The sequence below is a fragment of the Meleagris gallopavo genome, chromosome 6, assembly GCF_000146605.3.
Source record: "Meleagris gallopavo isolate NT-WF06-2002-E0010 breed Aviagen turkey brand Nicholas breeding stock chromosome 6, Turkey_5.1, whole genome shotgun sequence".
Lineage (NCBI taxonomy): Eukaryota > Metazoa > Chordata > Aves > Galliformes > Phasianidae > Meleagris > Meleagris gallopavo.
The window spans coordinates 41,472,946-41,486,195 of NC_015016.2; the positions used below are offsets into that span (position 1 = coordinate 41,472,946).

The 13,250-nt window shown below is 38.5% G+C and overlaps 1 protein-coding gene across 3 annotated transcripts; it reads left to right on the top strand.

Moving 5' to 3' along the window:
- The first annotated feature begins 85 nt into the window (after window positions 1-85).
- LZTFL1 (leucine zipper transcription factor like 1) lies at window positions 86-9,884 on the top strand. Of its 3 annotated transcripts, none has more exons than XM_010712953.3 (10): window positions 86-242; window positions 449-573; window positions 1,354-1,548; window positions 1,991-2,051; window positions 2,890-2,958; window positions 4,743-4,808; window positions 4,946-5,023; window positions 7,466-7,639; window positions 8,102-8,205; window positions 8,934-9,884. In XM_010712953.3, exons 1-10 carry the CDS (start codon window positions 240-242, stop codon window positions 8,950-8,952), a joined length of 894 nt encoding a protein of 297 aa, XP_010711255.1. In that variant the 5' UTR covers window positions 86-239; the 3' UTR covers window positions 8,953-9,884. The 3 variants fall into 3 exon arrangements, with proteins under 3 accessions (XP_010711255.1, XP_019472119.1, XP_019472118.1); XM_019616574.1 differs by having other exon boundaries at window positions 101-242; window positions 413-573; window positions 7,481-7,639; XM_019616573.2 differs by having other exon boundaries at window positions 106-242; window positions 413-573.
- The last annotated feature ends 3,366 nt before the right edge of the window (window positions 9,885-13,250 follow it).

Below are 13,250 nucleotides of genomic sequence, written 5' to 3' on the forward strand. Positions count from 1 at the left end.
AAAACAAAAACCATCCCTGATGATGCTCGTCGGCAACGCCACCTGAACTGCGCGGCGACCAGGGCGCATGCGCGCAGGGTGACGCGCAGGGGGTTAACGCCGGGGGGGCGGCCGGCGCTCGTGTGCGGGCCGCAGCCAATAGGAGAGCGGCGAGGGCGCTCGCGAGGCTGCGTTCTCCATGGCAACGGCCGGCCTGTAGTCACAACCGCTCCAACCGCAGCCTGGGCTGCCGCGTCGCCATGGTGAGTGCCGGGCTGTGGGGCTGCCGCGGGGCGCGGAGCTCTGGCGGGCCGGCTGACCGCGGAGCTTACTTTATTTCTCCGCGTTGCCTTTGCTCTCGAGCTCTGTGCTCCAGCCCTGAAGGATACGTTGTCCAGCTACAGACCTGGACGTCCCTTTCTACTTCTTTCAGTGTGTGCTCTCTGTATGCTCCCATCCTTGTCCGCAGGCGGAGCTGGGCCTTAACGAGCACCACCAGAACGAAGCCATCAACTATATGCGCTTTGCTCGTTTCAAGCGTGGCCTGTGTCTCAAAACAGTGGATTCGTGCTTCCAGGACCTTAAGGATAGCAGGTACCTGGGGGGTCTGTGTTGTGTGATACGATGGAGCACAAACACAACCAGATCTAATGGAAACAATCACCGCTTGAAATGCTTTAGGGGATGGCTTTTCTTACCTTACATTTGTGTGTTCTTATTGATGAAGGAATGCTTTAATGGTTCAATTGCTTTAATGGTTTTAGGTTGAAGGAGGGAAGATTTAGGTTGGATGTTAGGGGGAAGTTCTTTACAGAGAGAGTGGTGAGGTGCTGGAACAGCTGCCCAGAGAGGTTGTGGATGCCCCGTCCCTGGAGGCGTTCAAGGCCAGGTTGGATGGGGCCCTGGGCAGCCTGGTCTAGTGTTAGATATGGAGGTTGATGGCCCTGCATGCAGCAAGGGAGTTGGAGCTTGGTGATTCTTGAGGTCTCTTCCAACCCAAGCCATTCTATGATTCTATAGTTCTATGGTTCTATGAAGGAAGACCCAGTAATTTTTCCAAATATCAAAAATCAAATCTTTTTAAAACTTAGTTGTATGAATTCTTAGAAGTTAACACAGGTGGTATGACATTTCCTTATACCTTTCTTCTGGTGTATGCATTTCTGTAAGGAAATAGTCTTTATGATTTTAGTGTTACCGAAAGAAAATGTAAAGACAACAACCAGCTACTATTCTCATTAATAACTGCTGACAGTGGACGTCTTCAGAAGGCTGCTGAGTTGCATACAAGTGATATGTAACGTAGTGAGGTCTCGTAACGGTGCAAAATCTTTATCTTTGTCAGAGGTGACTCACCTTGACTTCTCCGTTCAGGCTTGTTGAGGAGACCTTCACAGTTGATGAGGTGGCAGACATGCTGGATGGGCTGCAGACCATTGTACACAGTGAAGTGGAGTCCGAGCTCATAAATACAACGTACACCAATGTTTTACTTCTGCGCCAGCTCTTTTCACAGGCTGAGAAATGGTACCTTAAGTTACAGACAGACATCTCTGAATTGGAGAATCGGTAATGTATATTAGGCCATATAGAATGTCTTTCAATAATAAAAAGACCTTCCAAACATTGATTTTTGCATGCTTTTCCTCCGTTTTTAACCATAGAAACCTACACTTTTCCTCTTGTATCAATGACAAATTAGTGTCAAGACAGTAAGCTGGGGGATACATGAAACTTTCAAATTTGTCAGGCAGATGCTTTTATTGGTAATGTTTGTACTTGTTAATCAGTTAAAAGCAGGTGGTAGGATTTATTTAAAAAGTACTTGTTGTGTATATCTTACAGTTCTGGTGCATTTTCCATACCATTGGATGACATTATCTATTGCACTTACTGTACCTGCATGGGCCTTCTGTATTTCTCACAAGGGTCAAGCATTAGCCTGGTAAAATGTGTTTCATAGCTTGGTTCATTTATTAAATAAATGCCTCCGTTTGCTTTTGTTTTCAAGAGAACTGTTGGAACAGGTTGCCGAGTTTGAAAAGTCGGAATTTACATCTTCAAACAAGAAGGTAGTTCTATTTTAAAACATAATCATAATAATATGGAGTCACGACAGCTGTTTGAAACAGTTATTTAGTATTTCTTCTTCACACTTAAAATAGTAAGAAAGATGTTCAAAGTAGTCTTAGAAGTAGAAGTCTTCAAATAACAGCATTTTACAGTTCAGCACCAAGGCTCACACTTGGTTGTCTCAGCTGTTTCCAAACTGCAGATTCTTTGTGCTCTGGGCATGCCTCATAATCCTGATCCCAGAGTCAGCCAGACCAGGGATGTGCTGGAGCCTCTGCTCCTGGGTTCCCTCTCCCTGGAGGCTGGGGTGAAACTGGGACAGGTAAGTGTGCTGGGTTTGTCCCAGCCTGGGGGACCCTCACCCTAACCCTGCAATACAGGTGTGACTCTAGTTTATCTTGTATGATTAGCAATGTAGTCTATTTGTTTTGTAGCTTAAGTGTATATTTAGTTAATAGATATTATATTTGAATACTTAAAATAGTAATTAAGATTATTTTGATATCCGAAAATATTTTTTTTTACTTACAATCAGTAAAAAATATTTTTTCTCTCCTCTGAACTCTTCTGTCCTTTGATGGTTATGGCATCAGTAGCCTTTTGTAAGTTCAGGTTTGCACACCCTTTCTGACTATATACAGTATTAAAATTCTGTTCAGCTCTAGCTGAACACTGAATATGTAATTTAAGAGCCAAGGTACCACTAAAAAATGAAATAAAAGATGGTTCATTTGGTTTGTAAAAGAAAATTGACTGTTAATAGTTATTTTACAGACTGAATGAATAGTTCTCTTCCTCCTGTATAATTTAATGGTTTAACCTCTATTATTTCTTTAGCCCAGTGCAGAGCTCATTAAACCAAAACTGGCTCCCATAAATGAAGGAGGGTCAGAGCTGCTAAACAAGGTAAGAATTTGTCTCTTGATTCAGCTGTAGTTGATGACTTTTCTGTCATTGACTGAAGTGTAAAGCTGTGTAGAAGTACTTCTGTAACGTGCCTGTCACTGTGTTAGATGTCATTGTAATACACCCCAGAGTGTAAAGCAAAATGCTAATAAATAGATTTTGTAAAGCATCTTATATTTATTATGTTATGGTGGCCTCTCACATGTATTGCTATATTGAACTTCCTTTTGCAAAGATGTTTGGGGCTCTGTAGTTACTTATTTTCCCATTTAAATGGTGAAATGAATAGAAATCAGTGCATTTCTGTGCACAGTGCAGTAAGAGGTTGGCATTCCAACAGGGAAATAAATTAAAATTTGAGTCTGGCTGAAACAATTAGGTTATCAGACATTATCTATGTAAGTCAGTCCTATTACATGCAGTCTTTTTTGTTTTGTTAGGAGTTTAAAATCCTTGTAAGGCAACAGACGCATAAAGAATTCAGAATTTACTAATTTGGAAAATGTTTGATTTCCCACTTGCTAAAGAATTTCACAGTAATAAAGCACATTCTGGTATTTAATGTTCTCAATTGTTTTTATTCTGTATTGAACTCATTTAGTTCGGCTGAACTTTTTTTGGAATGCTGCATTTCTTACAATACGTTTTTATATATGGGGAGTCAAGAAACTTGGTGAGAAAATGTGTTTCCTGCCTTCTAACCAACGTTACCAAAATGATCTTTCAGGTGTCTGAACGTCTAAATCAAATTGCTTTTACCTTGTAAGATAATTAAAATGTTCATCTGACATGTATCTTTCTTAAGGGTCAGTGGAGTTATTTCTCAAAAGTAAGCTCAGAATCCGTTTCAGAAGAGATGTTTGTTGAACACATACATCTGCTGTTTTTGTCAAAAGTAATTCAAACTTTGTATGGTGAATTTATTCTGATTTACTTAGGAAAGATGTTTGTTTCCTGTGAACAGAACATGCTATGCTGTGACCTGCTATTTGTCTCTCTAAAACAAAAACTATGAATAAAAATATAGAGTCATAGAATCACAGAATGGCCAAGGTTGGAAGGGATCTCAAGGATCATGAAGCTCCAACCCCCCTGCTGCACAGGGCCACCAACCTCCATATCTAACACTAGACCAGGCTGCCCAGGGCCCCATCCAACGTGGCCTTGAACACCTCCAGGGACGGGGCATCCACAGCCTCTCTGGGCAGCTGTTCCAGCACCTCACCACCCTCATAGTAAAGAATTTCCCGCTGACATCCAACCTAAATCTTCCCTCCTTCAACTTAAAACCATTTCCCCTTGTCCTGCTGTTATCTACCCTTGTAAAGAGTTGACTCCCCTCCTGTTTGTAGGCTCCCTTTAGGTACTGAAAGGCTGCAATGAGCTGCAAAATATCTACCTGCCCATTGATTGAAAATACAAGTGATAAGCAGCAGTGAGAACTGCATGTCCAGATGTGCAGTTTGGTTTACTGGAAATCTTGATACTCACAGGAGAGTGACTGCACCAATCCCAGTTCAGTAAAATAAGGACTAAATTTAAGTGAGGTGATCTACAGGTTACAGCAGAACTGGAGACTTACATTTCTTGCTGACAGAGGCAGGAAACAATAATTTGCAAGATAGGCTTTAGGAAGAAATCAGTAGTCCTTATCAGCAAGGCCATTTTTATAAGCATTTACAAGTGTGATTGCTTTCATAAGGAATGAAATTTTCTTACTGGAAGTATTGGAAAATTCAAAATAGCACGAGTCTGTAAACTCTTTCTTTTTTATTTACCCAAAGACAGTTGCTTGTCTCCAAGAAGAAAATGAAAAATTGAAGACCAGACTTAAGACGATAGAAACACAGGTAAATTTCCTGTAAGCTTGGATGCTTACTGCTGGTTACATTTTTTTAAGAAATCTAATTAAGAATTCCATGGCTATTATTTTCATATTTTCAATTAAAATACATATATGAGGCGTTACATTTTCCGTGTGTTACAGGCTACAGCTGCACTAGATGAAAAATCCAAACTGGAGAAGTCACTGAAGGATTTGCAGATGATCCAGGGAGATCAAAAGGTAAATATAACTAGGATTTGTACCCCAATCACTGCTGTTTTACACTATTGCCCACGTTGGTCTGCGTGGCATGTTTCTTTTCTAGCAGATACAGAACTTCAGGTTAGTACTGTTATGTTCCTGCAAGCATAGTCATACTCGTGCTGCTCTGTCAGTCAGCAGATAATGCAGTCTGCTGGTTTATTTTATGACATACATTTTGTGTCAAATAGACCATGGTACATTCTTACCAGAAGTATTATTCCAGGTACTGTCAGAAAATAGTATTCCAGAGTTCAAATTCTTAAGAGCAATGCCTGTATTAACAGATACAAATATATTTTTGTGTTCCTTCCCGCTTAATCTTTTTTATGGCAACAGTAAAACACTAATTCTTTCAAACATATATCACATTCAATATCAACGTACACTTGCTTCATCTCAGTTCAGACTTTATAAACGTAAGTGCTTACAGATGTGTCCTGATCCTATATTCCTGAAGATTAATTGAAGTTTTGCTACAAATGGCAGTGAGCATGGGTCAGGATGACAGAGGTTTGATCATCTTTTTACTACTCAGCCTTTTCTGTAAATGTTGATTCAGACATAGTCATTTTTTGCTGCAGAAAAAGGCCTAAAAAATTAGCACTCATGTAAGTTGGCACATAAATCCTTTCATGTCACATTGGTATTTTTGTCTGCACCCTTACTTTGATAATTAGAATTTTCTAAAGTGTGTCAATTTATAGTTGTTTCTTAAATCTAAGACATTTCAGTGCAAACTTTTTAAACAAAATTAGAACACTTTAATCCCATTCTTTTGAGAGCCTTTCTGAATTCCAGCTGTATTTACAGACTTGAAGTTCAGTATCATAAAATATTTCCACTTTGATTTTTCTCATTTTAATCTTCATTTCTTTTTATTTTGCTTACTCACTGGTTTATGGTATGTACTTATTTTTCTTAGTACTTTTCAATTATATCTAATAACTTTCAAAATCTGTATTCAATAATACTGTTTAATAGGAACTTGATATGTCAATCAGGGCAAATATTTTCTTTATCTGTTTTCTTAAGCCTTACATTATTAAAGGTTTACTATTAAAGGATTTTATTAAGTCCTTGACAGTGGTACTTGTCGTTTTAAAAGATTGGAAGCAAATCTCTTCTTACTTTTCTGGTTAAATCTGAATTTGCCTGAATGTCAGGGCAGCCAAGTACCTGCAGCATTCATGTTCAAACTTACTCTCTCCTTATCTGTCACTTTCTTCTCCAGCTTTCACTCTGTATTACTGTGTGTGTGTATGTGGTTGAAACTAGCTAGGAAATACAGTGCTAATGTATACAACTTAAATTAATTAAGGAATGTATTAGTTATTTGGAGAAAATGCTACATTTTGTCTGGTTTCTTTTCATATCTTTATAAGAGGGGTGACAGTACAATCATATGAACCCAGATGCACGTTAAGGAGTAGTTCTCAGATTCTGTAGACAAACAAATAACTGCCAAGTCACAGCTTGTTTCAGTTCAGCAGACTTTTCTTCTGTTTTTTAATAGTTTAATAAGGTTCCACAGGCCAAGTGTGTTCCACACTAGGGGAGCAATGATTCTGGTGGATCAGTTTAGCACAAGGACGTAGAATTTTTGCATCATTGTCTGATTTTGGTGTTACAGTTCAGAACAGATGGGGATCATTCTGACCTGAAACAAAGTGTGGTGCTTTTCAGCATCGCAGTTTTGGACTCAGTCCCAAAATTCAAAATTCAACTTTTTCTGTGCAGGTACCATTATCAGTTGGTTTCTTACACTTAATACAAAGAAGCAGAGCTTCCTTAGTTCTAGATTTCTGTTCTTTTTAAGGTGCTGATAGTTGAACCTCATCCTGAGTCACTGTATTTTTGAGAGTATGAAGTTTACCTTTTGTACCTGAGAGTGGTTTTTCAAATGGAATCCACAGAACAGTTACACGAATATGTTTTGATACCCGGCACCGATTGCCAGAAGAGTTTGGGTTGTTTCATCTCATAAAGATGTGAAGATGAACAGGGCAGTATCAGTACCTGACTGCTAACATGCTCCTTAACACTTTCATCCTTCCCTTCTTGTGGTATGTTTCATTATGTGGTTTCACCTCACATCTAAAGAAGGGAAACACAAGATCTTGAAACCTCAGCTGGGCAGAGGAGCCATTTCAGCTGTCTTAAAAATGCATTTATTTACAAGTTTTTTTTGGTTTTTTGTTTTTTTTTAGTTAAAAATTACCCAGTGCTTTAACCAACTTTGTTAGTTAACTTCCATTGTTAAATGACTTTCTCACTATAGCACTTTAGTTTGTGCTTTAGAGCAACAGGGCAAACGTAATTCATAAAAATCAGGGCATACCCATTTCTGTGGAGTTTTGCATCTGACACTTCAATTATTCTTTTTCATTTAATGTATTTAAAATATTTCTTCTTTTGAAGACTGATGTAAACAAGGATATCGTTGAACTGGAGAATAAAGTGGCAGCTTTGAAGTGTCAGTTTGAGAAGACTTTGAGTGATTCTACTGCAAACCAAAAATTCCTGGAAGAGAACTTGGTGACAACAAAACATGACTTGCTTAAGGTTCAGGATCAGCTATCCACAGCTGAGAAGGTTGGCATTTGATTGTAATGTAAAGCTCTTACTCTCTTTTTACCTGATTAATATGTGAACAAGAACACAGAACTTACTGGGTCATGTTTGTTACTTAATTTCCATTGTTTACTACACATTTTTGTTACTTCATTGGAAACGTGTATAATAGCAAAACCAGAGTGAACATCATGATTATAATGAAATAACATTTAAAAATTGCCCGTGTGTTTGCATAGAAATTTTTAACTTAGAACAGTGTTCCCAGTCTTCAGAACGTTTGTTGTCTGATTTCCATAGAAAACGAGACTTGTTTGTCCTTCCCACTGATGTCCTTTAAATCTACCAGCTGGTTTCATCTACCTTTGAATAAGAAATAGAACTGCTGTTTTGAAACTTGAGGAGGAAAAGCTTATTTTTTTTAGAAAATGTATTAGCCTGGTTTTCATAATGTGTAAGTAATATGTTGGTACTATTATGTAGGAATTAGAGAAGAAGTTTCAGCAAACAGCTGCCTACCGCAACATGAAAGAAATTCTTACTAAGAAGAACGAGCAGATAAAGGATCTACGAAGAAGGCTTTCCAAGTAAGTGTCTAAACAAGATCCACATTCTGCTCATTTATATGCTTTTATAAATACAAAACTCTCTCTAAAACCAGACTACAAAATTTCCCTTGGATAGTAGGCTGTTCCCTGATTTTTGGTAAGTCAGTCCTTTGTAGATACATGTTAGGTATATGGGATTGAGTTGTGGCTGCACAATATTAGTGAGTGTGGTAGCTCACCACAGCAGCAACGCAGAGATACAGATGGGAAATGTGCCAGTTACTTTGACATTGTCTTATTTCTTCCACATTTCTTTATGGGAATGATAAATGGCACAGTGTGTAAGCAAGATTAGGCTCATATTGGATAACTAAGGATATGCACTGGCCTTATATCAGGTAGGAAATTATCCTTGTGCAAATGGCAAGTGAGCATCGGCAACATGGATGCCTTAGAGGTGTTCTGTAGGAGGACAAAGGTGGACCTTCTAAACTTCTGTTTGTATACTAGGACTTGTGAGTAGAGTATTGTTCATGCTTTCAAGCTACTATTTGGTAAACTGGTCAATTTTAAAAGCAGAAAGTACTCTGGGAGGTATATACTATAATATTGTACTGTCTGTGCCTTAGGCATTTGTTGAATCTTGACAGGGCTGCACCGCTAGTGGAAGTAATTCTTTACTTGGGTTTCATATTCTCTTTAGAGACAAAGTGTTTCTCAGCTATTTTCTACTCTGTTTTGATTTGATTCTTTTTTTTTATCCTCAGATATGAGCCAGAAGACTGAGCTATCAAAAGCTGACATAGGAAGAGCATGGAGAGTGGTGTTGTTTTTTTTTTTTATCAAATTTTGTTTAAAATAATTTACAGTTTGCTTCTAGCGCTTAAAATAACTTCCTATTAATACTAAAAGGATACTGAAACTTCAACCCTTCCTTATAAACCCATAGTTTATTACTGTTAGTTTCTGGAGTCATGTTTTAAATTAATCATCACATTCCTTAAGAAATAACAAGCAGCATCTTACTGAAGATTTGAGAAGATTCTTTACAAAGAAAGGAATTTATTTTTGTTAAAAAAAGGGGGAAAAAAAAAGTATTAAGTTTTTAGCGATGTCTCTGAGGTGAAAACTGGAGTGATTTTATTAGTACAGTTCATGTAGCCATGAAGTGGCATTGTTTGTGAAAATTGTGTTGGTAGCAGTAAAAAGTAGGAGGGAAGAAGAAAGAAACATGCTGATTCTATAGCATTAATTCACACTGAATATTTGATCTCTCTGCAAAATGTGACCAGTAACATTTTTCTATTCATTAGGTAGTGAGAGAAATATGCTTTACAGGAGAAGCAGCGGGCTCTTTAAAAAATAAAGTAAAATAAACACTAATTGGAGCAATGCTTTTTCATTTGAATTTATTTGAAACAAATGTTCATATTAGAATACAGATTCTGATTTTTTTCAGTACTTTTGATGTTAAAGTGACAATCTGAAAAAGCATGAGGAAGTGGCTTATAGAGCAGCTTTCTTAAGAAATAAGTTATCGTAGATGTTTTCACCTCCTTTCTTATTGTAACCTCACTAGAAAACAGTTTACTCAAGCCTTCAGAGAAGACCTTGTATTTAGCTGGCAGCCTCTTTATAGTGTATTGTACTTACTCATTTTTTTCTGTTCATATGTATGTTGTATGTTATTCCAAATAAAACCATTATGTTTTAAAATATCCAATCTTTAAAGAGCTTTATTTGAATAGGGTTGCTTTAAATATATTTTTAAATACTCTTAAATATTTGTAGGAAATAGCAGCAGATCAGTAAAAAAAAACCTTGCTAGAAATATAAAGATGGAAGTTACAGGTCCATGCCAAATGCTAGAGCCCATCAAACAGCTACAAGAAAAGCATTCCAGTAGCAGGGCTGGGAAGAAATCTTTGGGTTAGAGATTAGCTGACATTTACAGTGCTTGTCTCAGGAGCTGCTTGAGCTGAAATGGATCCTTTTCCTCACTCTTTCTCAGTGGGTAGAGCTGTTGAAATTGCTCTTGTAGTCATGCCACAGTCAAATCTGCCATGTGAGTTCTTCTGCTGTCCTTTTTCCCCCTGGTTAAGAAAGGCAGGAGTGGGATGGACTCCTGTGTCTGCAGCATACACTGACACACAAGGTCGGTTAAATTCAGGAAGGTATTATTTTGTACAGTAATTAAACTTTTATCTTCTTAATAGAGAGCTTTCTGCCTTGTGTTTTCTCAGAGCAGTTATTTTGACACCAACGCTTGTGAGGATGAATACTTTCCTTTCCTCAGAGCATTTTCCTTTGTAATAAAATTCATTTTAACAAGATCAGCTACTACTTCTAAAGTGAAAGGGAAGAATGCTGTTTTTGGTGTTTGTGGTATTTTTTGGTAAATTCTTTGCTGTTGACTTTACTAGAATATAGAATTTCTGATACACTTTCTTTATCTGCTTAAAAACTATTCAGTAGGAATGTATGTTCTCAACTGCAGTACACACATAGGTCTCAATAAAATTAGTTGGCCATAGGCTATCATGACTACAGACCTTATTATCTCTTCAAATGAGTCAGGCAAATCATACAGAGAATTGTACAGTGCAGAACCAAAGCACCAGCATTGATAACTTATCTTGCAGATTTCCAGTTTAGTGAGTATGAGATTAGTGTGATTGCTCAGTTGCTAAGAGAAAGGTCTCATTTGCAGCTCTTGATAAAAATGTATTATCTGTCTGCCTGCCAAAGACCTGAGTGTTATACAACAGCAATTCCCTTTTTGCTGAGATAGGCACAATAATCTGAACATGTCTAACATTTCTAAAACTTTGTTTCTTTTTCTACAGCGTAAATTCTAATGCTGCTTTTACTAACTTTTGTTCTTGGAGGTTCATTGTACTGCTCAAGTGTACATTTTCTGTTTCCTCCACTCCTGCTGTTAATCCCCTAGTTATGCCTGAAGGAAATGTTTAAAAAGAGAATTTCTCCATAACTGGCTGATCTGCAGGAATCAATTCTCGTTTGAGTCAGTTGGGGTTTTTTTGTTGGTTTTTGGTTGGTTGGTTTGGTTTGTTCTGGTGGGGGGGAACAAAATCTTGGCAGCTCAGTTTTGCTAGTATTTCCTGTGACAGCCAACAAATAACCCTGCGCTGTAACCATGACGTGAGCGCAGCAGTTGGTCGTTAATAGATGAGCCAGCAGTGCTGCATGCTACCTTCCTAATGAGACACTAATATTACCCAGTGTTCTTTAACTGTTCGTAAAGTACTCCTTAATCTTTTTCCCTCTTTTGGATAATAGACTGATTTTTTTAATGTCATAAAATGAATATTTGTATATAACACTTAAACTGCAACTTCTTCTCTTTCATTTGATAGGCTGATGTCAGAACAGCTGCAACTTATACATTTCCCACATACCTTGCTTTTGGGATGTGCAGCACAGACGCAGTGATGAGCTGGAGGAATAATTGCAATCCTGCCATCCTAATCACTGCTTGGGGGAATAACTGAAATCTCTAACTATACAAAAGACAATCAACCCGTGGTTATTGTGGCCTACAGGTTCTCAAAGATCTAGAAATCCACCAGGATGCTTTCTCTCTCTGAAAGAAACATGGAGCTTAGAGTAGTAACTGTGAACAGTATATCCAAGCAGAAAGACACCAGAGCGTGTGCTACCACACATGGGAGCTGTTGCTAGCTTAGCTGTGTACATGCTTGATAGCATCGCTACCAAGGAAAGGTCATAGAATTATAGAATGGCTTGGGTTGGAAGGAACCCCAAGGTTCACGAAGTTTAACACTTTGCCACAGACAGGGCCACCGATCTCCAAATCTGGTAGTAGGCCATGTCTGTAGAGACTCCTCCGGTGCTTCCTCACGATAGACATCTAACACGCAGCAGGCAGCGTACTGCCACTCAGAATGAAGTGCCTCCAGGAAGGGCAGGTACTGAACACCAGGCATGGCCCTCTCCCACATCTTGCTGACAAAGGAAAGCCCACCACAAGAGGTAATTTTTTAAATCTATGGGATATCATCCTAAATGTTGAGTGTAGTTTAATAAAATGCAGACCACCAAGTAGTAGAATTATCTAGGAACTGTCTATATCAGACTTCTTTGGCTGCTACTTTTTACTCCTTCCATTATTTCCATCTCTTTCAGCAATATAATGAAATAAATCTTCTCTCCCAGCCTAGAATCATGGCTCCCAACCTATCACTAGGACACCAGACTCCCATCTGGTCTGCATTTTAAGGAACTGGGAGAGGTCCTTCTGCATTTTAAGGAACTGGGAGAGGTACTTCTTACTTTACTGGCATTAACAGGTGCAAGCCCCTAGTTGGTACCTTCACCAAGTAAGGTTAATTTTACTTAATGAGAAGTGGGGTTCTCTTCTCTGTTTACCAGTTTGTGATTCGGTTTACATAGGGCAGTTTTCGTGTTCTCCCACTAGTCCCTGCCCTGCTCTGCAGATGAACCCCTATCCTTTCTCACCTCTCCTTCAGACTCCAAACTCTTGAATCTGTTAGATACAGGAGATATTGTTAATTGTTCTTTTAACAAACATGAGCAATTAAATAATCAAAAATTCTTGTGTATCTACTAGAGACCTCTGTCCCTCCAGATAAAGCAAGAGACCTCACCCAACCCAAAGAAAGGAAATGCAGAGAAGATAAGATTTTGATTGCATAAGAAGTAGCATCTGAGTTATCAGAGGTGCATGTGGAAAGTCCTACAGCAAGATATTGAGCTTTGTTTATAATACTGGCATTCAGGAGAGAGGCAATGATACATTTTGTTGCATCTGAACTTTCTGATCTGGCCTGGTCTGTGCCAAGGACACCACACCTCTTTGCCTGCACAGCCTTTCATGTAAACTAGTTTGAAATGCAATGGGGAGGAGGGGCAGAGCCAAAGAAATGTTTAACTTGATTGTCCTCATCAGCGGCAGTAATCTATTCACACAGAAGCATCCCAAGTGCTAGCAATGTGCTATTTTTAAGGCTCCCCTTCCTGTGAGTTAGTTATTAAATGCTCTAAGTTATTTATAAGCATTATTTGTAATAAATCCCACAGGC

Excerpts from the sequence above, each read along its gene's own strand:
- LZTFL1 (XM_019616573.2), top strand. Across the intron at positions 574-1,353 it reads CAGGACCTTAAGGATAGCAG|GCTTGTTGAGGAGACCTTCA; the intron begins GTACCTGGGGGG and ends TTCTCCGTTCAG. Across the intron at positions 1,549-1,990 it reads ATCTCTGAATTGGAGAATCG|AGAACTGTTGGAACAGGTTG; the intron begins GTAATGTATATT and ends TTTGTTTTCAAG.